Source organism: Aotus nancymaae, unplaced genomic scaffold (genome assembly GCF_030222135.1).
Source record: "Aotus nancymaae isolate 86718 unplaced genomic scaffold, 86718_ANA_hifiasm-v0.15.2.pri h1tg000003l, whole genome shotgun sequence".
In the NCBI taxonomy this organism is placed as follows: Eukaryota; Metazoa; Chordata; class Mammalia; order Primates; family Aotidae; genus Aotus; species Aotus nancymaae.
The window spans coordinates 53,231,240-53,256,404 of record NW_026988414.1 but is presented as its reverse complement, the minus strand read 5'-3'; the positions used below and the strand labels follow the sequence as shown (position 1 = coordinate 53,256,404).

Below are 25,165 nucleotides of genomic sequence, written 5' to 3'. Positions count from 1 at the left end.
CTTCACCTCTTGTTTTATGTTCTGGGTACATGTGCAGGATGTGCAGGTTTGTTACGTGTGCCATGGTGGTTTGCTACACAGATCAGCCCATAACCTAGGTATTGATTCCACCATTCATTAGCTATTCTTTCTGGTACTCTCCCTCCCCCTAGCCTCCCCAGACCCCAGTGTGTGTTGATATCCACCATGTATCCATGTGTTCTCATCATTCAGCTCCTGCTTCTAAGTGTGATTGATTTTCTGTTCCTGTATTAGTTTGCTGAGGATAATGATTTCCAGCTCCGTCTATGTCCCTGCAAAGGACGTGATCTCATTTCTTTTTTAATGGCTTCATAGTATTCCATGGTGTATATGTGGTACATTTTCTTTATCCAGTCTATCACTGATGGTCATTTGGGTTGATTCCATGACTTTGCTATGTGAATAGTGCTACAAGAAACATACATGTGCATATTACATCTTTATAATAAAATATATTCTAATACTTATATTTTGTTTCATACTTGACCCACTTTCTGAGTTCATGATTGATACAGTTCTCAACTCCCTAAACAGAGTACTGTAACTATTTTATAGTTTATATTGAGAGGACATATTTACTTAAATCCTATTCTATCATTTGTCTATAACCTTCCTCAGACATCATGTTGGACTGCAATTTCTAATGTTTGTTTTCATCCCCAGAGGTGAATTTTACTTTGTTTAAATGTGAAAGAAGTCACTCAGCTGTTTTATATTAACAACCTGTTTTTTAAAAAAGCAGGAAAATATTTTTTACTGCTTAATTCTTAGACCGGGATTTTGTGCCCAGATGAATGCCTTGGATGAAGAAATTCACACTTGGCAGGAATGAAATCCTTGTGGTGGAATAGTCACTTAGCTTCTTATGTAAAATTTATATTAAAATTTAATAAATTTGAACTTGCAAAAGTACAAACTTCTCTGCACCGAAGTTCTTTCACATTGCGTTTTACTGATGACCATGGTTTTCTTGGAAATGTTCCAGTGTGTGTCTACCTATGTTTTTCTAGAAGTAGATTTACCAGAATTGAGTAGTAGTTTATAAACTGATATAATAACAAGGTACAGTCAATTCTCAGGCCAATTCCCTTCTCAGCTTTCCAGATTTTTAGCTTAATGTTATACCATGTATCTTGAGCACATCATGCTCCTTTTCTTATTGTTTGAGACTTAAGAATTAGTCAGGCCTAGATTCCAATCCCTGGTTCTCTTTTCTGTGTATGTAGCTTTAAGCCTCCTCAGCTTTCTCTGCCTCAGTTTTCTTATCTGTTAAATACGAATAATATAAAGTTGCAGAATTGTTGGATGATTAGAGACAATATATGCAAAATACCTAACATTGGGCCATATACCTATAGCAGGCACTGAATATATAGTAGAGACTAGTTAGTGTTTCCATTATAATCCGCAATTTGATAATGTCTTTCAATAATGATCACCTTGCCATACTTAAGCATTACCACCTTAATGTCATATTTCAGTCGACTTAAAGAACCTCTCAAAAAAGTAATATATTAAAGGGAAGATAGTTCAGAAGCATCTATAAATTATCTGCAAATCCATATTAGGCATTAGACAATTACAGGATATTCTTTGGAAATTATGACAAGTGGTTTTTCTTTATTTTGCTTTTGATTTGGTTTGTTTTTCCTAAATAATAAGTATTTAAATCAATCTTTTACATTCCATGCTTGTATCTCCTATTATTCAATGATGCATGTAGAATTTGTGTAGGTATTTGCAGGATAAAATATTTGGGAAAAGGCTTTTTTTGTATTTTGTATTTTACTGAAATGAGTATTTTTCTGCTTTGTTTTGTTTAGGAAGCAGTATCTCTGTAATAATCCCTTGGCATTTGAATGGAGCTTTTGTACATTATTTCAGTTGGTGATTTTAACTTTGTGCGCAGGGATTTCTATATTCATTTAGCAGATAAAAAAACTAAGACCCTAAGAGAGCAAGAGGTTTATGCAATTAGAAGAACAAAATCTATAGCTCAGATCTTCAGGCTCCTAATTCAGATTTGTTTCCATGATTTCTTTCATGAATATAAGATTAGATAAAAATAAATAAATAAAAGGATGAAAAACATACAGTATTAAAGTCCCAATAATTAACACCAGGGTTCACTTTTTAAAAGTAAAATCTTATCATTGAATCTTCTCTGCTTTTTTTTTCTTTTTGTAGAGACGGGGTTTCACCATATTGGTCAGGCTGGTCCCGAACTCCTGACCTCAGGTGATCCACCTGCCTTGGCCTCCCAAAGTGCTGGGATTACAAGCATGAGCCACCGCGCCCAGCTGAATCTTCTCTGCTTTAATACCTTCAGTGGTTCCCCTTTGCGTACTACAGAGTTCAAAATCAGAAGGTATTTCACTCATTTACTGCAGTTCCCCACATAAACCCTAAACCCCCCAAAACCAGAACTGAAAATCTGCAAGCACACCAAATCTTTTTTGTGCCTCTATGCCTTTGCTTAGTTTCTTCTCCATATATCTTTAACCTCCTTTCAATGACTATTTTATTTTTATATCTATTATGTACTTAATTAATCAAATGCCTACATAATGCTTGCTGTGTCCTAGGCACCGTCTGAAGTGATTCACAAATACTAACTCAGTTAATTCTCATAATTTCAGGAGATAAGTAATATCATCCTATTTTATAGAAGATAGAACTGCAGTATAGAGCCAGGATTCTAGAAAGTAGAGCCTAGTTTTGAGCTAGGTACTCTTAACCACTGCACTGTGGTACATACGCAGCAGGAACTTCAAAATTGAGAAGCATATCACATTTTGCAAACACTGATGTCTACATGGGATGCTACCAAAGACCTCCCAGTTGTAGAATTCAATTACCTTGGAAATTTACCATCAGCTGGAACCTAGCTCTCTTGTTGGAGTCAGAAACCTAATATTTTTCAGCAATAGCACCAAGAACACATCCTTTTCTTGGGGGTGTATTCACAATGACAGCCCATGAGATTAATATTTCAAACTAGAATGCTAGTTGATTAATTCAGAACAAGGAAGAGAACTGTCCATCACATGGACCAAAATGCCCATGTAAGCACGGCCAGCACTCTCTGTTCTCAGCAGTCACGAAAATCCAGATCACTCTTGGCAAGTAGCTTGATCAACCTGACACCATAATGAGGGGTGGTACTTGGATGAGCTGAACGTTCATTGGCATCAGCAAGGTTAACAATGAGCCATCTATGTGGAGATTGTAACAGTCTTGTCAAGGGGACATGCAGGACTTGAAATTCATTGGCCTTTTTTTCTAGGTCATTGCTGGGCTGGACACTGATAAACATGTGTCTTTGTCATGCTCCTTATTTTTATGGTTCCAATGCCTGGCCAGCCATTCCTTTTCTATTTTTACTGCATAGTAATATAGTGAGTCTGGTTACAGTTAAGTCTTTAGAAATGGGACCCTTACTATATTGTTAAGATGGTCTGTGTATAATTGTGTTTTCAGATGACATTTTCCTTTTGTTAACATTTTCAAGACCTAATACAAATACTATATGCATTTCTTGTGTCGAATTATATGATTAATTTTCTCTTAATAACAAAGACAAAGTCATATTCAGTCTTTTTTCTATTCTTTGTGGTAATTTCATTGCCAATCACATAACAGAAGTTCTGTGGACGTTTATTGAACAGAAAAGTAAGGAGGCATTGAAGCATTGTGATCATGAGTGTGTGAGTTCTGAAGCCAGATGATCTAGTTTCATATCTCAGCTCTAAAACTTAATAGTTGTGTCATTTTTGCAAATTACTTAACCTTCCTAAGCTTCAGTTTTGTCATCTGTAAAATGGATATGATGATGGTATCCTATCTCTCAGAATTTTTCAGAATACTAAATAAGTTAATACATATAACAAACTTATAAACATACCTGGTATTCTAAAACTGCTAGGTACTAATATACTCATTCTCACAGGATTTTGTAGTATATTTTTACTTTTAAAAAAAGTGTGACATATTTTGAAAACAGTACAGTACTGTTGTTCATGATTTAAGTGTCAGCATTGAATGTTTTATCAAAAGTTGATTGTTTTTGTTCACAAGAATTCAGTAAAATGGAAACTCCCATGTATTGCTGGTGGGAGTATATAATGGTACAACCTTTATGGAATTCATTTTGGCAATATTTATCAAGGGCCTTATAAAAGTTCATTCCCTTTAGTCTAGTAATTCTCCTAGAAATTTATTCAAAAAACAGTCAGAAATTCGGATAAAACATATGCAATGAAATGGTTTATCTTACTATCATTTATCAAATCCCAAAGTGTAAATTAAATGACAAATAATGGAAGAATAATTAAGAAAAAATTACATCATTTGATAGAATATTATGTAGCTCTCAAAATGGTGTTTTTAAAGTTATTTAATACTGTGAGAAAATGCCTCCAAAATTTTTTAAGTGGAAATAAAAACAGGCTACAAAACTGCATACTGTGATTTTTTAAAATTTATACTGGAAAAGACTAAATAAATCAAAATAATAGTGATTATCTTTAGATGAGGCAACTACAGGGGACTTCTTTTTTTTCTTTTTGGCAATCTGTCTTTTCCAAAACCTCTATAATGACTAAATATTTTAGAAATAAAAATAATTTTTAAGAATTATGACTTTTCAAGTTCTTAGAATTGTGATTTTAAGACATTTTGAATATTAATTCCAATTTATTTTCAAGATCTAAGTTATTTTTCAGTGAAATATATCTTCAGTTTTTTATCAGAAATAAGAAGAAAGGATTCATTGAATATCATTTTTTTCAGAAAATTTTGCACTAATGTTTATTTGTTTAAATATGCACTAAGAACTTATTTAAAAAATTTTTGAAGCACGACAAATACCTAGTTTCAACTCTTATAGAGAAATCAATATACGTCCATAATTTTTTTAGATCTGCTCAATTTGATTTTTAATAGTAAATCTTCCAAGACTATGCTTAGAAGAAAAGAGAGGCCCTTTTACTAATATTTAGAGGAAAATTTTTATAAGAAATATTTCTGATTTTGAGACTTTCATAGGTAGTAATAAATTTTTTTTTTTTCTTTTGGCAACCTAGGAGCTGTGAAGGAAGAAATATCCGATACAGAACATGCAGTAATGTGGTAAGTATGAGGTTCTGAGTTTGTGATTATGTATTTTTTTTAGCACTGAATGGTGCTAAGCAGTTTTATATCCTGGGCAGGAAATCAACCAATTAGTATTTCACTGAGAGTTTTTATATCATACTATACTGATTATGCAGGATTAAAATGGTATTCTTAATGTTCCTCAATATAAGCTTTTAATCATTTGAGCAGCTTGAAACTAACTAGACTGTTTCAAAACAAGGGCTCTGCATTTCCTCTCTGCTTTCTGCCTTTTCACGTATAGATCTCATGAGGATGAGTAAGGGATGATAAAAGGGGAATCAGTTGGGATATCATGAAATAAATATTAGTAAATCAAACTCAGATTTGACAAACTCATTTATTTATTCAACAAATATTATTCAGTGCCAACTATGTGTGAGACACTACACTAGTTAAAGAATAAATAACATGTGGTCCCTGTCTTAAACATCTGTAATATAAGGTTTATAAAGAAAGACGACAGATGTTCATTGCACATAACCACATTCTAGGACAAAATATGACAAATGCCATAAGAAAGGAAAAAAGTTCTTCGTGAGTTAAAACAGAGAGAAATCCAAAGGGTCTTAAAGGAAAAGGTGATTTGAGATAGGGTTTGGAGGACTGTGACTAGCTCATATTGGGTGTGAAGGGATGACAGTCATCCAGTGGAGAGGACATAATGGGCAACTTTGGAGGCAGGAATGTCTGAACACTCGTTTCAGTAGAGTTGAGTATAGCAGTATAAAAGAGAAGAATTGAAATACATTTTTGAGGTTATACCATAAAGAGATTTGAATGTTAGTCTTCAAAGTTTATATTAGTTCAGTGAATAATCAGAGTCACTAAAGCAAGAGTATGATATTGCAGTTTCTCATTTAGAAAGGTTAATTTTTTTGGTCATACAAGGGTTACACTGGAACAGGAAATGGATGAGGAGCAAGAAGTATTGAAGGCGTAAGCCTTCATTAGTGCTCCCAGCTACTCAGGAGACAGAGGCAGGAGGATCCCTTGAGCCCAAAAGTTCAAGACCAGTCTGGGGAACATAGCAAAACACTCTGAAGAAGAAAAAGAAGAAGAAAGAAAGAAGGAGGAGGAGGAGGAGGAAAGAAGAAGAAAGAAGCAGCAGCAAGAGCCTTAAATCCAGAGGGAATACTAAATAGATATAAGAGAGCTCAAAATTAAGGTCACTCTGCCAGATTTGAAAAGCATTTGAAATTAGAGTGATAGGTTGAAGTGGGAATAAAGGAAACAAAAAGGTACATACATATTTAGGGCTTTCGCACTCACTGATCCCTCTGTTGAAGAAGCTCGTTCCTCAATATGATTGCCATTTTTATTATTCTACATTTCCTTTCTGCACAGCCTTAGCAGAGATTCTCTATTAGGGCTCCACCCCTGTAGCAGACCTTTGCCTGAACATCCAGGCATTTCCATACATCCTCTGAAGTCTAGGCAGAGGTTCACAAACCTCAATTCTTCTGCACACCTGCAGGACTGCCACCACATGGAAGCTGCGAAGGCTTGGGGCTTGCACCCTCTAAAGCAATGGTCTGAGCTGTACCTTGGCCACTTTTAGCCACAGCTGGAGTGGCTTGGACACAGGGTACCAACTTCATCCAGAGCCTACCTAGAGCAGGGAGGTCCTGGACCTGGCCCAGGAAACTATTTTTCCCTCCTAGAGCTCGGGGCCTGAGATGGAAGGGGCTTCCAGGAAGGTCTCTGACATGCCCTGGAGACATTTTCCCCATTGTCTTGGTGATTAACATTCAGCTTCTCATTACTCATGCAAATTTTTGCAGCAAGCTTGAATTTCTCCCAGAATTTTTTTTTCTATTGCATCATCAGGCTGCACATTTTCCAAAATGTTCTGCTCTGTTTCCTCTTGAATGCTTTGTCACTTGGAAATTTCTTCCGCCAGATACCCTAAATCATCTCTCTCAAGTTCAAAGTTCCACAGATCTCTAGAGAAGAGGCAAAGTGCCCCCAGTCTCTTTGCTAAAGCATAAACAAAAGTCACCTTTGCTCTAGTTCCCAACAAGTTCCTCTTCTCCATCTGAGACCACCTTAGCATGGAATTTATTGTCCGTATCACTGTAAACATTTTGGTCAAAGCCATTCAACAAGTCTGTAGGAAGTTCCAAACTTTCCCACATCTTCTTGTCTTCTGAGGCCTTCAAGTATCTAGAAGTTCCAAACTTTCCCACAGTTTTCCTGTCTTCTTCTGAGCCCTCCAAACTGTGCCAGTCTCTGCCTATCAATCACCCAGTTCTAAAGTCACATCCACACTTTCGAGTATCCTTATAGCAGCATCCCGCTGCTGGTACCAATTTACTGTATTAATTCATTCTTATGCTGCTATTAGGACATACCCAAGAGTGGATGATTTGAAAAAAAGAAAAGAGACTTAACTGACTCACAGTTCCACGGGGCTAGGGAGGTTTTAGGAAACTTACAATCATGGCAGAATGGGAAGCAAACTTATCCTTCTTCACAAGTGGCAGGAGAAAGAAGAATGATAGCTGAGTGAAGGGGGAAGCCCCTTAGAAAATCATCAGATCCTGTAAGAACTTACTATCATGAGAATAGCATGGGGGAAATTGCCCTCCTCACTCAATTATTTCCACCTGGTCCTTCCCTTGACAGGTGGGCTATTATGGGAACTACAATTTAAGATGAGATTTGGATGGGGACACAGCCAAACCATATCAGACTCTGACCTAATACTACTTAAAATTTGTAGCATTCCATGACCCAAAATCTTTACAGCTTGTAGAATCAAACTGACACTGAATTTTTTAGAGTGATAGGTTTCTTAGATTCTTCAAATAATTTGAAGCTTTATTTTCTTGCTTTTAGCCATGATAGAAGCAGCATTGCCAAAAAACACACACACACAAATTTCAGAAAGAATCTTTTCATGATCGCATCCCAGTTTTTCAAATTAGGAAGTTTAGAACAATTCAATTAAATATGCTTTGTTAGATACTTGATTTGGAAAAACTTGAGAGTCTCTTAGCTAAATCTCCAGGTTCATCTTTAATCCCTGGGGGCACTTCAGAGCTACTTCATCTCCAAAGATTCTAGCCTCTTTTCTTATTTTTTGTAGAACTGTTACATATAACTTTTTGTGGGGCTTCATATTCCCCAGGGTGATTGGAGTAGATGGCATCTCCCCAGTTTCCCATTTTTTTTTCCTAAAAAATCAGCCCACAGACTTTTAAAAATTTATTGCCAACCACTCTATAAATAGTTTATCAATACAAGAAAGTTAAAGTACCCATAATGTTTGCATAGGTCTCATAGTGATGGTACTTTCTTATGTTTTGTGTAGCTGGTTCAAGAAGACTGTTTCCATTCCTAAGGACATAGTTTATGGAGTCTTTCCTATTTTGCAGTTCCCTGCTCTATTGTAAGGAAGTAGCAAGGCCCTCTCTTTCTGGAAGGAAAGACAAAGATGCTATTGGTAGACAATAGGTGTGAACTGGCAAACCAATCAAACAGATCTTTTAGGTCTCAGAGATTTTACCACAAGACTAAATGAAGGAGGCTCTCAAAAAGGTTTCCTTAGGTCCTATCTTCATGTTAATCCTCAAATTTGAACCCCTTGATCTTAATTAGGGATTTTAAAGTGACTTCCATATGTGTTTAGAGAACTATTGTGTTACTTATAAACCTTCTTTTGCACTATCCTTAAGGTCGACATGAGTTGGTATTTAGGAGACAGTAACCATAATTAGCAACATAATAGGCCATGCTGCTTGTGGTAGCTGGTAGTGCTCTTAATTTCTTTATTAAGTTCTTTATTGTTCACTGCAACATTTCACTGTTTTTACGACAACAATATGTATTAAGCAAAAGAATTGTTCTTGGTCCTGGGGTTCATTGTTAAATAAAACCAAGACTAAATTTTCCTGAAGTTTTCATTCTAATGGGGGAAAACAAGCATGCAAACAAATTATTTCAAAGAAAATATACCAGATAGCAGTTGGTGCAATGCAGCAAATTAAGCGATTGGTAGCTAGTTCAGAGAAGAAGTTCAGAAAATCCACTTGAGGAGTAACATTTGAATGACAAGAAGGAACCAGTATATGAATACTGAAGGAGCAGCAATCCAGAAAGGACAGCTAGCACAAAGGCTGTGAAGTGCGAGAGAGCTTGGTGTGTCAAAGAAAGCGTAAAGCCAATATACCTAAAGTCTAGTGGGCAAGAGGACGAGTATTGGAAGATAAGAAAAAAATCAAAACCAGAGGTAGGCGGGAGCTAGATCATGCAGGACATTGTAAAGTACTTACATTATATGTTAAGTATAAAAATAAGCTACTGGGGGTTGGCCAGGCAGGATGGCTCACACCTGTAATCCCTTTGTTTTGGGGGCTCTGAGGCAGAAGGGTCACTTGAGGCCAGGAGTTTGAGACTAGCCTGAGCAACATAGCAAGACCTTGTTTCTACAAAACAAAAACAAAATATTAGCCTGGTGGTGTGCACCTATAGTCTCAGCTACTGGGGAGGCTGAGACAGGAGGATTGCTTGAGCCCAGGAGTTCAAAGCTATATATAGGTGAGCTCTGCTTATACCACTGCACTCCTGCCTGGGAGATAGAGCAAGACCCTGTCTCTATTTAGAAGAAGAAGGAGGAGGAGGAGGAGAAGGAGGAAGAAGAAGGAGGAGGAGGAGGAGGAGGGAGGAAGAAGGAGGAAGGAGGAGGAGGAGAAAGAAGATGAAGGAGGAGGAGGAAGAAGAAGGAGGAGGAGGAGGAGGAGGAAGAAGAAGGAGGAGGAGGAGGAGGAGGAGGAAGAAGGAGGAAGAGGAGGAGAAGAAGAAGAAGAAAAAGAAGAGGAAGCACCAGGTCCGGGTAATTTTAAGCAGAGGAGAATAGAACTGGACTTAGGATGAAAGAGATAGGTCTGGCTGCAGGCTCACTCTGGAGAATGGATGCAAAGCAGGGAGAAGAAACAGAAACTCCAGGTGGGCAATCACTGCAGCAGATCAAGTGTTTGTGTATTTGGTGCTAATGGTTGCATGGACTAGAGTGGTTCTGGTGGGAGGATTTGGGTATGTTCTAGAGATAGAATGCCTTTTCCTAAGTCACAGTGCCTCATCTTCAATTTGACGCGATTCACTGTTGCGGTCTCCAGCACTGTTGTATGGAACAGGAGGCAAAGGCTGTATTATAGTCAGAAAGAACAGAATGATCATGGCAAGTTTATAACTTCTTTGAGCCTCAGTTTCTACACTCAAAACAGTGACAGATTTGATCTCAAAGGTCCCTTCAACCTCTGAAATTTATAATTCTTAAGAAGTATCATATCTGGACCCTACTGGATTTGGATCTGAATGCAGATCAATGAAGATGTCCATGTTAGTTTAGTAACTGGCGTGACTATAGTGAAAAGATTTATAGCCAGGGATAAAGTAGAGTCAGAGCAAAGAGAGTCAATGTGGAGAGTGGAAGCAAAGTTCTCACCCTTGCCTCATAATTGACCATCTGTCTTAAGCGGTCATTCTCACTGAGGTTGTGAAAATTCACGGCATTCACAGACTTGGTCATGGGGTGATTAACGGTGGGCATCAGGTAAATTCTCATTTGGCCCATATGTCCATTTTTCTCATAGGACCTTTGTATGTTACAAAGTCAGGAAATATTTGCTGCTTTTTATGTCAAGGGTCAAATGGAACATATGGAAGAAACAGTAACTCTGCTACGGGTATTCCTTGGTCAGAATTTGAAAGAAACTGTTGAAACAACATTCAGACCGGAGAAATACCCATGAAGTCTAGATAAGATGTTCTGGTAAATAATAACAACTGAAGAGTTGGTCACTGAGCCTGCACACTGGACTATTTCCAGCCAAGGGGCACTCTGAGATTGGAAATAGGCTGCTAAACTTTCTCGTAATCTAGTCCATATTATTCTAGTAGTTGAAAATAAGGCATGATGCTGCTTGTCAGGCCATTTATTTGTTTGCTTATTCAAGTATTCATTCTCTTGATCAATCAGTTTTAAAACAGCATTTATTGAACACCCAACTCCTGTTCTATACTAGAGATATTAGGAGTTGCCACCATCAATGAAGAGACAGGTGTCCTGTCCCTGGGGGAAGTCAGAGGCTAATACAAAAGACAAATAAACAAACACACAAACACACAAACACAAAACTAAATAAAGTGTGATGCGCACTATCAGTATGGAGGTAAGAACAAAGTGCTAAGACATGGAAGGACCATGTCTGACTCTTTCACCTTGTGTACTCAGGGCCTGGCATTCAGTGTCTGACACCATGCCTCTTGCACTGTGAACCAGAAAACAGAAAACTCACAGAGCTGCCTTGGGATGTTTTAAATATTCAAGGGAAACATAGCGAGACTTAACATATGTTGAACACTCTTTGAACTATTTGGTCATGCCATATTCCTTTCTGTGATATCTCAGCTTCGTAAAGTAGGGTTTGCTTTGATAAAAAGCAAGTACTGTAAGAAAAGCAACATGGAATAGGAAACAAGAATGAGGATTCTCCAATCTGATTCCAGGCTTTGGGGAGTAGTACAGGCACACACACATCCCAGTAGTAAATAAATGTTATTTTTGAATGAAGTAAAATACTACTTTTCTCTCAAGATATATGCACTGTTTTTTCAAATGGCTATTAAGTCATTAGAACACAAATACAGTAAGTTGCTTGGACCTAACTCCTTAATAAATGGAACTGTTTGGTATTCCTATTGGCCTAGGAGTACCACGAAAAATCACCCAGACCTTAATGTTGCTGTAAATAGAAATTAGGAGCCTCCAATCCAACTCACTGTAGTCATTCAACAATTATGATCAATGAAAAAATGCATGACATTCTAAATAAGGTGACAGTTGAACTGAGCTTTAAAAGATGAGAGGGATTTTTTCAGGCTGCAATGAGAGAGAATCTTCTGAAAAATGGAAATAGAGTTAACAGTTTCCACTGGGATCTACTAGGTCCCAGGCACTTTTTCTGGGCACTGGAATATAATATTAACAGAGAAAAATAATGCCCCTGTTCTTGTGAAGCTTATATTGTAATGTGAGAAGGCAGATAATAAACAAAGTTTTAAAGGATACGACAGTTTCATGTAGTGAATGATCACGCTGCACTGACCTTAGCCAAAAAGCCAAGAATCGATAGTGAATGATTATAAAAGAAATCAAGCAGGGTAATGGGATAGAGAATGACACAGGGATGGAGCATGCTCTACATGAGGTGGTCGGGAAATTCTCTCTGAGGTGACATTTAAACGTCCTTAGTATGTGTGGAAGGTGAGGCATGAAGCCGCCCAGCTTATTTGGGGACCTGTGGGTCATTTTGTCAGGTGCAGTACAAAGTATATTGTGGGGAAAGAAGTGGGATATTTATCTGTGCTGAAGAGTCTGAACTTACCGCCAGATGTTATTTCATAAGAGACATTCTTAGCCTCTCACTCGGGGTGATGAGCTTTGGAAGAGCAGAAGGCTGAAAGAAAACTCAGGAGCTCTATCTACCCCTTCTGTGCATTTCTCTTCTCCCAGGCTCTGACTGCCAATCTCAGATGAAATATATACAAGGCAGGAGTGGGATTTCTTAACCTCAAGTAGGAAGACTCTTAAGGGAGAAATAAATCCCAATGGCAAGGATGTTGGTTTCTTCCTAATAAATGTGACAAATTCCCCACCTACTAGAGAGGACTTCCAAGGACACCCAGGTACTGCTTCACCCTGCCGCAGACTCACTCTTTCCAGTAGCGGACCAAAGAAATGCATTTCTCCCCAGACCCATCCATGCTTCAGTCTTTCTTGACACATCCAGCTGAAAAACAAGAATTTCTCTGATTCTATATAACCTCCCCTGAGAAAGATACTGCTCTCATGTTAAAGTCAAATAGGACTTGTCTTTTCCAAGTCACTTTATGAAGGCTTGATTTGTGCACTGATATAACAAAATTGGGACCAGGCTCTCCTATCTTATAGAGTCTACATACATTCTGCATTTGGGCAATCTCTAAAAGGCTCTTACAATGTATAAGTGGCCAGGTGTGGTGGCTCACACCTGTAATCCCAGCACTTTGGGAGGCCAAGGCGGGTGGATCACCTGAGGTCAGGAGTTCAAAACCAGCCTGGCCGACGTGATGAAACCACATTTCTACTAAAAATACAAAAATTAGCTGGGTGTGGTGGCAGGTACCTATAATCCCAGCTACTTGGGAGGCTGAGCCAGGAGAATCGCTTGAAACCAGGAGGTTGAGGTCATGGTGAGCCGAGATCACACCATTGAACTCCAGCCTGGGTGACAAGAGTGAACATCTCTCTCAAAATAAATAAATAAACAAACAAACAAGTATCAGTGGGAGGAGTATGGAGAGTAACTTAAAGGATGTGTTTTTCACTTTTCAATCCCATGGATACTGATGACTTAAAGCAGTGTTATATAACAGAAAGAATATGGGCTCTTCTGAGTTCTGAGCTGCCACTTACTAGTTATGTGCTTTCAAACAAATTTATTAGCCTCTCTCAATCGCAGTTTTCTTACCTATAAAAATATCCTTCCTACAAATGTACAGAGAATGTTAATACAATATCAATGATAACTTTAATATTGGAAACAAATGGAGGATTGCTACTTAAATAAGGTATGATATGTTCATGGCATGGAACATTCTACAGTCATTAAAAAGATTAAGGTGGATCTATTTGTACAAACCTATGAGTTCTTTCAAATTATCTTTTTTTAAAAAAAAAAAGCAGGTTGTGGAGTAATACCTATAATATGATCTCAGTTTTTAAAAATCCCCAGACTGAAATGTGTCTGGTTGTGTGGCACCATCCCAAGGTCTTGAAGGACACACAGCCAACTGATCACCTAATACAGAGCAGGGAGGGACTGAATGAGATAGAGAAACTTTCATTTTTTATTCTGTCTGCTTTTATAGTGTTTTAATTTTTCATAATGAACACATATTCCTATATTTGTAGTATAATTTTAAAGAAAATGCAAAGCAAAAAAAGAAGAGATTGGGAGAAAAAATTTTATACATAATTGAATTTATATTTGTTTTTGAAACATTGAAAAAATTACCTACCACCTCACAGAGTTCTGGTATGGATTATGTGAGAAAATGTCTAAAATGCACTCAGCCTGGTACCTGATTCAGTCATGCCGGCTCTGCTCTTCCTCATCACCTGTTACGGTTTGAATTATATCCCCACCCTGTTATGTGTGAGAGTCCTAACCCTGCCCTATACCTCAAAATGTGACTATATTTGGAGTTGGGGGTCTTTAAAGATGTAATTAAGTTGAAATAAGGGCATTTAAAGACCAATATGACTGGTGGTCTTTAAAGAAGAGATGACGATGCAGATACACAGAGAGAAGACATGTGAAGACACAGAGAGAAGGGAGCCTTCTGCAAGCCAACCAGAGAGGTCTCAGTAGAAACCAACCCTGCAGACACCCTGCTGTTGTCCTCCTAGACTCCAGAATTGTAGAAAAATTAATTTCAGTTGTTTAGCTCACCCAGTCTGTGGCATTTTGTTATGGCAACCCTAGCTAACTATTATACTACCTTCTTTCAACTTCCTCCTCTCTTCTGACAAAGTACTCTTTCTAAAAGACTACATTATTTTTAAAAAGTGAAAATTAGATCACTTTGAAATTCCAAAGATCAGTCTTATTCTATGGCATCATGGGTAATTTCTCCTGATTATTTTGCTAAATGATAAGTTCCAGGTATTCTGGAAGGAGAATGTTAGACCTCATCTCTGGCAGAACTGCAGGCTTAAAATGGCCCTTCCTGTGGATGAACTCTAGAAAAACAGACTTTCTATACAATGTCCAGTTTATTAGGCTGGACAGTCAAGTCTCTGGCAACTATCATGGCTTGGCTGTTCTTTGGCCAAACAGTTGGTTGGAATTGCTGTATAATCTCAGAATCATATCCTAGGGGACAAATCAGTATCCACCAAAAGAAGTCTAACTTACTGTAAAGCCGGGATGAATGTAGGATGGTGACTAAACTCATTATAGGGCGTTGTGGTTTGTGTGTTTCTCCTTATTGGAGTTGAGAAGAAGTTGCTGGAACAAAAGGATGTTCTTTAGGCAACACATCTGCAAAAACATCCTAATTTCTCTGATTTGACCCACAGCTTTTATTTTGTTTAAAGCTAAAATTAGATAACAAAGGGAAACAATGTTTCAGAAGAGAGAAATGATGAGTGACTTGATTGTTTCTCTGAGGGCAGAGCCCCTGTCCAACCTGTGATAACATCAAGGCTGAATAAGCTTTCAGTATCTTGCAAATAAATTAATCTCTAAATGCAAGTATACAGCATGCCATGTGGACAACTGGAGGTTGACTTTAGTTTAAAACACATCATTTCTTTTTCACTAAACACTGAGCCTTTAGAGTAATGGTTGGAAATATTTGCAGCAATTACTCTGGGAAAAAAAACCCTCATATTTTATGACTAACTGTTTTATCATTTGTGGCATAAAGAAATAAACATTTTTTTAATGATTCACAGATTCCTTCGTTTGGTGGAGCTGGTGGCTATAGATCTCCCTGCAGTGCTTGCTGCCAGGCAGCTGGCCAAGTTCACTGGGTGCCCCCCAGCCCCAGTAGGTTAGGCCTTCTGCTTTTCCTCTCCCCTTGGCCTTCTCCTGACTGCAGCACACATTTCTTTTTTAATGCTTTTTCTGACATGTCTTTATTTTACTCCACCTTATTCTCTCTCCTTTCCCTTCTCCTTAATGTGTTCCCAATTTTTTATCCTCTGCCTCAACTCTGATTCTCTGGGGAGGGGTCTGGTATGAACACTAGCCAGTGGAAAGAACACAGGCTTGGGGGCTCTGTTACTTACTAACTTTGTGGTTTGGGGCAAGCTCTTCAACTTCTCTTAGCCTCAGTTTCCTCAATCTTAAAAGTGGAAATAATAGTGATGCTTAGTTTGCAGTATTTGTTTATAGCAATCAGTGCAATAATGGAAACACATGGGAAGTACTCAATAAATTTTAGTTCTTTCTTCCACGTTACTTTGGTAAAAGTCTTATAAGAGACAGGGCCCAGTGAAACCACAGCCCACAGTATCACATCAGCATTAAACATTTCCTTCCAGAAAAGTTAAATCCTTAGCCTAGGACAATGTGACTCTTGTCCATCACTCAAGGTGATATTTTAAAAGTCCAAATTGTTGGGGAACATATAAAAAGGAATATATGAATAAAACATTTCTGCTTAATGGCATCTTTCTGGTATACGTAAAGGGTCATGGGAGATACTTTTCCCTAAATTGATTATAGTTTTTTCTCAGCCAGCATCATCCCATGGATACTGTCAGAGGGGGATTTAGCAATAGCTGTAAATGGCCTTTGAGTGATATCAGCCGGCATTTCTGGCCGGAAGAGTCACATCTTCCAGCTCACTTGTGTGATGCTGACTGACAAGCAGTCAGCCATGTTACTGTCTTGTGGATTGATGGCTACTGCCGAGCATCTACTTTCCTTGACTCTTAGTATGAATCGGAATGCCTACTTGGCCAACCCAGAATTTCCCTCAATATTCCCAAGATCAGTTGTTATGAGACCCTCTCAGCTACACCTAACTCCTATTACTAATGATACAGTAATGACTAAATGTATATTTGAAGAAAAGAAAAATCATTCAAGAGCTCAACTTTCAACTGATGAAGAGAAAGAATGAGTCCATCATTTTTTGCAGGGTTGAAACTCACTAGATCGAGAAAAGCTGATATGAGTCCCCTCTCCCAGCTAGCTCCATAAGCTTAGGCAGACAACTTTCACCTCTGTCTGCCACTATTCTCCTTACTGAAATGACAGATAAAGACTGATTACATACCTCAAAGAGATCCTGGAAAAGTCATAGACTCACAGGATATTAGAATTAGAGAAGAACTAGTATATTGTTGGTGTGTGCCCTGTGCTAGGCATGGTACCTTATGACTTTTTACCCCCAACTCATTTAATCCTCACAACCACGTTGAAAACTGGGCATTACCTTAATTTTGCAGATAGGGAAGTGGGAACATTTAAAGACATGAAATGCCTTATTAAGCTTACACAGCTAAGGAGTGGTCCTGCCAGGTTGGTAAATGCCAAAGCACCTGCTCATTTCCCCATAACACCGGGAGGTTTATGGATGATCCAGACTAAGTCTCATTTAGTAAATAGCAAAACTGAGGTTCGAAAAGTTTAACGCTCAAGCATTTTTACAACATACGCTTTTTTCTTAAGAAAAGAGATATTCAAATAGCAATTATAATTCTTCGAGGCTAGAAGTATATGAACTGCTGAGAATTTTTAATGTGCAAAATTAAATACAGCAGAAAAAGCGAATCCAAGAATCCTTGCCGAAAACATCTCTAATTCCCTCTCTTTTGAGCCTCTCTGCCTGTCAAGACGATATAAATTTATTAAGTCAATACTCCCCAGAATTTACTTTCTCAAGTCCTAGTTTCTGAATTTCATAAAAAGTATGCTGGCCTCTAGTGAACCAGATAGAAGCTTGAAGCAGGGATTTGAGAGTGATTTAGAAAAAACTTACTACTGCAGTTCATCCCTTGGCAGGGTGCCCTCTGGAATGCAGCCAAACAAGCTGCCATGCCTAGGTTGCTAACGTGCAAATACTTGCCTGTGCTCAGCCTGGTTTCAATGAGCCTAGAAATGATAAGCAGTATCAAATCTTTTGATTAACACCAAGATGTGCTGAAACCCAAGTAGCATGAACTGGTAGGTTTTTCCCTCTAAGAGATCACTCACAGACCTTTGTGCTGAGTACTATAAGCAAGGGCCATTATTTAATTAGTTAGCGAGTTTTGTACTATAATTCTAGAAATCTTGTCCTTCCTATGTTTTCCTTTGTGTTTGAAACATTCTCTTCCTTTTCAGAGGAAATTGTGAAACTTAAAGAGGTTATATTTGAGGTTCGGCTATATTTTTCTTGATAATCTTGCTATGAGCAGTAACTACGTATGGCTGTTGGAGAGTGTTTAGTTTGGGTTTCAGTTCAGTTAAGGGTTTTGAGTGAAATATGGTCATCACAGACAGAAGGCTAAAAAGGCATTATTATTTTCATTATTATTACTTTTTAGGGACAGGGTCTCGCTCTGTCCCCCAGGCTGGATTGCACAAGTACAGTCATAGCTCACTGTAACCTCAAATTCCTGGACTCAAGCAATCCTCTCGCTAAAAAGGTATATTAGATTCCTTTTCCTTTAAATCTTCACTGAGCAAATGTACTTTATAGTTCTTTAACACCCATATCCAACAATATACCAACATCCCTTTCCTAAGCAGTATATCCATTACCAAAAACTCCCTCCTTCCCCAAAAAGAAGTTTTTAAAAGAAATGATCACTGTTTTACAATGTGTAATTTATAACTTAATTTTTTTCTCCCATTAAAATATGACTAGGATTTATTTAATTTGAATTGTTATAAATATTGGAAGTAATTTAGACAAAACTCTCAATTCTTATAGAACAGTATTTTGAAAAAACTATTTTCAAGCTACTTTTTATATTTGACTTCGTGACTGGGCAATGAAGTCATACAGCTAGATTTCTAGGCACACCACCCCTATTTCATTCAAAACAACCTGCTTTTAATCGCTGTATTTAGTAGCATCTTATGTAGATTTCTTTGGAAGAAAAATAATTATGCAACAACAAAAAGAAAGTTTGAAAACACCTGCTTTATGATATCCCATGAGGTCTTCTAAATTTTGCACGGCTATTTCTAGGTAAGAAATTCTCCAACAAATGTCTGTTTTGTACAATTCTAATTGCCAAGAAGATGTTTCTTATAGAAAACCGATGTGTACTTTCTTATTACCATTTAATTTAGTATAACCAGATAGCTTTTGAGTATGTGCAAAGCATTGCTTTAGTAGCAAATGAAAGTAAGGAAACTTATATAAGACTGTACTCTCAAATGTTTTAAAATTGGAGGGAGGAAGAGAAGAAAGACAAAAATATAGATAGGGTTCGATGCAGAATAAGGTAAATTATAAAAGTATAACAGAAGAGCTCAGAGGACTTGTATGCAATCTATTAATCCTCCCCTTTCCAAGCAGGCAACAAGCACAGATTAAATATAAAATGGTAAAACCAGTGTCATAACCAGGTTCAAAAGCAAGAGAAAAATACCCATGGGCCAAAAATGGAACATAAATGCAAGATGGTGAATAGTGCTGATTTCATAGGCTTTTTGGCTCCAAGAATGGAATTAGGCAAAGATTGGCAGTAGCTTGACTCCATTAGGATATCAGGGTTAAACTTCCTTTACAGAAGAAGCAGGACCTAAGTCAGGTAGAAAGCTTGATGTCGGGAGTTTTGAGGAGGTTCTCTGTTGTAAAGAGAGACTGTAGTTTTAAAAAGAAAGAGACAGAGAGAGAGAGAGAGAGAGAGAGACGGTTGCCAGTTACCTAAGGTGAGAGCTTTATCTGACATTGTGGGTCTAAGAGAGGCTGGTTAATGGACATAGTTACCATGTCATGAACTGAAACTCTACCAAGCTATACTTGCCCTCTGGGTGTGGACTTGCATTTTCATCATTATGGATTAAAACCCAACATTTTAGTACAGTATCTGATTCTGGACTGGGGGCCATGTGAACCATATGGAGATAATTATAAAACCACTGGAACAGGCAAGGACCAAGAGAACAAAGTAAAACAAAACATCTTTTCACTAAAAATTAGCCTGCAAATAAAAATTCCAAAACACAGGAAAAATATATATATAATACCAAGAAAGCCAACAAAATTAACATTCACTCCAGATAAAATTCTGTGAAACAGTTTGACAAAGACTTTAAAATTAATAAAGTCAATCCTCTTTATTCGTGTGAATCCTTGCAATTGTGAATTTGTCTACTCACTAAAATTTACTTGTAACCCCCCAAACCAATACTTACAGTGCTTTTGTGGTCATTCAAGGGCATGTGAAGAAAAGTGAAATCTTTTGAGTCGCCGAATGAGCGTGTTCCCAGCTGTGGTTGAACAAGAGACACTCTGCCTTCCTGTTTGAGCTCTCATACTGTAAACAAGTGTCCTTTTTGCAGTCTATTTAGTGTCAAGCTTTTCACGTTTATTTTTGTGCTTTTTTGGTGATTTCATTGTTTAGAACAGTCCCCAAGCATATGCTGAAGTGCTGTCTAGTGTTTCTAAGCTCAAGAAAGCTGGGATGTGCCTTATGGAGAAAATATGTGTGTCAGATAAGCTTCCTTCAGGCACGAATTACAGTGCTGTTGGATGTGAGTTTCATATTAATGAATCAACAATCTCTATAAAGAGTATTTAAACAGAAACATACATAAAATAAGGGTACCGATCAGTTGACTAAAATGTAGTGACCCAAAACTCTTGAAGGTACTGTATTTCTCCCTAAGTGCAATGGTTCATTATTTTGCTAATTCAGTATTTATGGTGATTTTCTAGAACATAACTGACACAAATAATGAGAATTGACTTTATGTAGAAAAGAAACACATTAAGAAATGCCACTTTTAAAAATAAAGAATAAATTGGGGGTAAAGACAGAAATAAAGTATTAAATGGATAAAGAAAATAAATTATTAGAAACTTGCAATTCAAAAATCTAGTCATTGAAATAAAAATTTATCCACAGATAGGATTAATTCCAAACAAGACACAAAGAGAGAATTAGTGAAAATTTGAAGATAGAAGTTAGAAATTTTACCCAAAATACAGCCCAAATTTCCAAAATATATATTATAAAAGAAGCCTTAAGTAATAGAGAGACTGAATAAAAGGTTCTAATATATATCAAATAGGAATGTTCAAAGAGAAGGGGGGAAATTCCATTTAGAATATTCCAGAAAGGAAAAAAAAAGTTATCAGACTAGAATTGCAATGAAAATGCTAAACAGGAAAAATAAAAATACATAACCAGACATATCATGATCCAACATCAAAAGGAGATTCCAACTTTAGGGTAAGGGGGAAATAGTAAAAGCTACCAGAGAAAAGATAGAATACCCACAAAAGAGTGAAACTTAGACTAAAGGCTGAAACTTCTCAATCACAATAGAGTCTAAAAGATGAGTTAATATCTTCAAAATATGAATGGAACATAACTGTCAGTGTGGAATTTTGTACCATCAACCATCAATGAAGAGGCAAAATATACGCTTGTCCTGATCTACAAAGATGAGCATTTACTATCCACGGACTTTCACTAACATAATTACTATAGGCTATATTTGAGGAAGAAAAATATAGGAAAGGTGGGCATAAAGAAAAACAATGGTGATCCCCAAAGGGATATGAGAGTGGGTATATGTATGTATGCATGTTACATGACTTCTCTTCAATAATATTTCCGGTGTTCTTGTCCTAGCAAGTATCTGGGAGTATTGAACTTCTCCAACCTTTTGAAGTTAGGCATGACCACATATGTTGCTTTGGTCTCCAAAATGTGTGTTTAAATGAATTATGCTACTTTCTGGAGGAAGCAATCAAGCACCAGCATGAGAGTCCCCAAGCTCGCTCTTTCTTGCTTTAGTGACCAACGAGCCTCTGTGTCCTGAAACTTCGCTTCTCAAAAGGTAGTTTGGGGTCCAGCAGCATCAAGATCAGTCTGGTTCCTATGAGAAATTAATATCAAATCTCATCTTTGGCCTGCAGAATCAAAATCTTCAGTTTAACAAGATCCCCAGGTGACTCATGTGCACTTTAAAGGCTGAGAAACACTGTTCTATCATCAGATGGTGCATCCTCTCCCAGCCTGGGTCACTGAGTTACCCCACAGATGACAGCTGCTCTAGAAGGACATTTTATAAGTGAGAAATAAGTATTTGTTGTGTTAAACCAAAGAGATTTTGGAGATAATTTATATTTTCAAAATCACCCTAACTTATCCTGACATTTATGGTTAATATGGTAGACACAGTGTTCTCCAAAAATATTTATGTCCTGATCCCTGAAACTTGTGAATATATGTTACATGGCAAAAAATAATGTACTGCTGTAGTTTAAGGTTGCAGATCTTAAGACAGGAAGAATATCCTTCAGTATTCAGGTGAGCCTAATGTAATCACACAGAGCCTTAAAAGCAGAGCACTTTCCTCAGCTGGAGGCAGAAAAGACTGTAGCAAAAGACATCAGAGATTCCAAGCACAAGAAGATATTCCTGTACTGTTGTTATTGGCTCTGAGATGGAGGGGGCCATGGCAAGAACCACAAAGAGGTTTCTAGGAGCTAATGGTGGCCCCAACTGATGCTTAGCAATGAAGTGGGGCATCTGTCTTACAACCCCAAAGAACTGAATTTGGCCAACAACGTCAATGCATTTGGATGTGGATTCATCTCCACAGCCTCCAAAAAGTAAGCCCTTCCAATGCCTTGATTTTGGCCCAGGGAAATTCTAAGAAAAGGATCCACTGAGCCATGGGTGGCTCTGTACTACAGAATTGTGAGATAATAAATTTGTGTTGTTTTAAATACCTACATTTATGACAAATGTTTATGGCAGCCATAGAAAACTAATAATTATTAAGCCAACTGCTGACCATAACTTTGGTGGGTTTTCTTTTTAACATGTTTCTGTATTACCAACATTCCGTTGTTTAGTGTGTGCTAAGAGCCCTGTTGAATGTAGGAGGAAAATGGAAACACAAGATGAGTTTACATTTTTTAGGAAATGCAAGTTTAGATGTCTATTTTAACATTTAAAGTATTTGTTAAAAGACTAGAAATACAATCTATCGCTTCCAAACTAGCAGAGAAAATCTAGAGAAGAAAGAGAGCCTTATCAATTTAATAGAAGCTAGGAAAACCGAGAAAAGAATCAAAAAGGATAGTAAACAAAAAATACAAAACAAAATGCCAAAATTTTCTAAAGTGGTGGTTTCAGTCCATACTCCCACCAGAATTATACATGTTCTCTTTGCTTCATATCCATGCCAGTGCTTAACATTGTAAGACCTTTTCATTTCTTTTCCAATCTTGTGGGTGGATTCCTAGAGTACACCCAACTTGCTCATAATATATTATATTGCTTACCTACTTCTTGTTTTGATTTCCTAATAATTTGTTTAGGTCAATTTCCCTCTATGTTTATGAGTAATTTTATTTCTTATATAATTCTTATCTAATTTTAATAAAAGGAATTGGGAAATGTTTCTTCTTTTTCCAGTCTTTGAAAGTTTATTTTAGATTGAGATTGTCTGTTCCTTTTGTGTTTAGTAGACCTTGCTTGTAAAATTATGAGAAGGTATTTTCTTTGGGGGAAGATTTTTTCATTACTGGTTAAATTTTTTTTTTTAAGGCTACATGCAGTATAGCATAGTGCCCAGAAAATGAGTTTTGGAGGCAGCCTGTCTAGGTTCAATCTCAGTTCTGACTTCCTAACTGTGTAGAAAGTAGTTCAACCTCATGGTGCCTCAGTTTCCTCATTTGCAAAATGAGGCACATAGGGCTGTTGTGGGGATTTCATGAATTAATATATGTAGACATATAGGACAGTGCCTGTCATGTAGTAAATTCTATAAGTATTTACTTTTTTTTTTTTTTTTTGAGACAAAGTCTCACTCTGTAGCCAGGCTGGAGTGCAGTGGCGAAATCTCAGCTATACCTCCTGGGTTCAAGCGATTCTGCTGCCTCAGCCTCCCGAGTAGCTGGGACTACAGGCGTGCACCATCACACCTAGCTAATTTTTCTATTTTTAGTAGAGACAGGGCTTCACCACGTTGGCTCGGATGGTCTCGATCTCTTGACTTTGTGATCCACCCACCTCTGCCTCCCAAAGTGCTGGGATTACAGGCATGATTCACCGCATCTGGCCAGCAGTACTTCTATTGTTTTTTCTCTTTCTTCTTGAATAGTTTTTTTTTTTTTCTCATTTGTCTAAGACTGTTTTCAAGTATGATAGCTTAAAGTAGGTTGAACTTTTCTGTAATTTTCTTTTCTACTCTGGCTGTACCTGCATCCATCTCCCTATTCGCATCTCTAATGGTGTTGGGATTTCTTCTTTGTTAAGAAAGAAGAAATTCAAATCTCATCATTTAATGAAGTTTATCAGAAGTTTATTTTATTGATTTTTTCAAGTAGCAACCTTTGGCTTTGTTGAGCCTATAGTTTTTATATTTTCTGTTTCATTGATATTTATATTTTCTTTAATCTACTTTCTTTGAATTTATTTTATTGTATTTTTTGTAATTCCTTAGGTTTGAAGCTTGGTGTTTTACATTTCAGACTTTCTTGTTTTCACAGAAATGTTAAATACAGCTTTGGTTGCATCCCACAGTGTGATAAGGAAAATCTTCATTATCATTCAGTTCTAAGTATTTTAAAATTTCCATGTGATTCCTTCAAGTCATAAATTACACAAGTCTGTTCATTAACTTCTAAATAAGTCAGAGTTTTACATTTTTCTTTATTAATCTCTAACAATCACATTGTACGTTTTCAAAAAATTGTCTTTTTATTCCATTTCTTTGGAATTTGATGAGACTTTGTTTGGTGACCTACTATCCATGTGTTCTTTTAGCAAACATGTGTTCTTGGTCTGGAGTGTAAATTTCTATATGAGTATATGAAGTGTTTTGAATGTGTTTATTAAATGTCCTAGTTCTTCAATGATTTTTTTAAAATACTTGAGAGAATGATTTTTAAAATCTTCTACTTTATTAGGTTAATTTGCCAATTTCACCTTGTAGTCTGTTTGAGTTATTTTGGACTGTCTTATTAGGTAAATGCATTGAAAATTGTTTGATCTTTTGAGGAAGTTAATCTTTTTTCATAATTTAGTGGCTATCTTTATCAGTAGTAATGCTTTTTGCCTTAATGTGTAGTTTCTCTGATATAAATATCCCCCTTTTATTTGGTTAGATCTGTCTCATACATCTTTTTCTATTTTTTTACTTCACACCTTTCTCTATCTTTAAATTTATGGATATTTAATGTAAACATATTTTTAATTTTTAATCTTATAATCTTTACTTTCTTCCATCTATTTGCTATCACTAAG

General features: G+C 37.1%; 1 protein-coding gene across 1 annotated transcript in view; it reads left to right on the top strand.

Moving 5' to 3' along the window:
* Positions 1 to 25,165, top strand: part of ADAMTSL1 (ADAMTS like 1) — a 433,007-nt gene that overhangs the window by 50,576 nt on the left and 357,266 nt on the right. Inside the window, exon 3 of the mRNA XM_021675321.2 lies at positions 5,106 to 5,151. Coding sequence (XP_021530996.2) covers positions 5,106 to 5,151 — 46 coding nt within the window. The remainder of the gene's footprint in view (positions 1 to 5,105; positions 5,152 to 25,165) is intronic.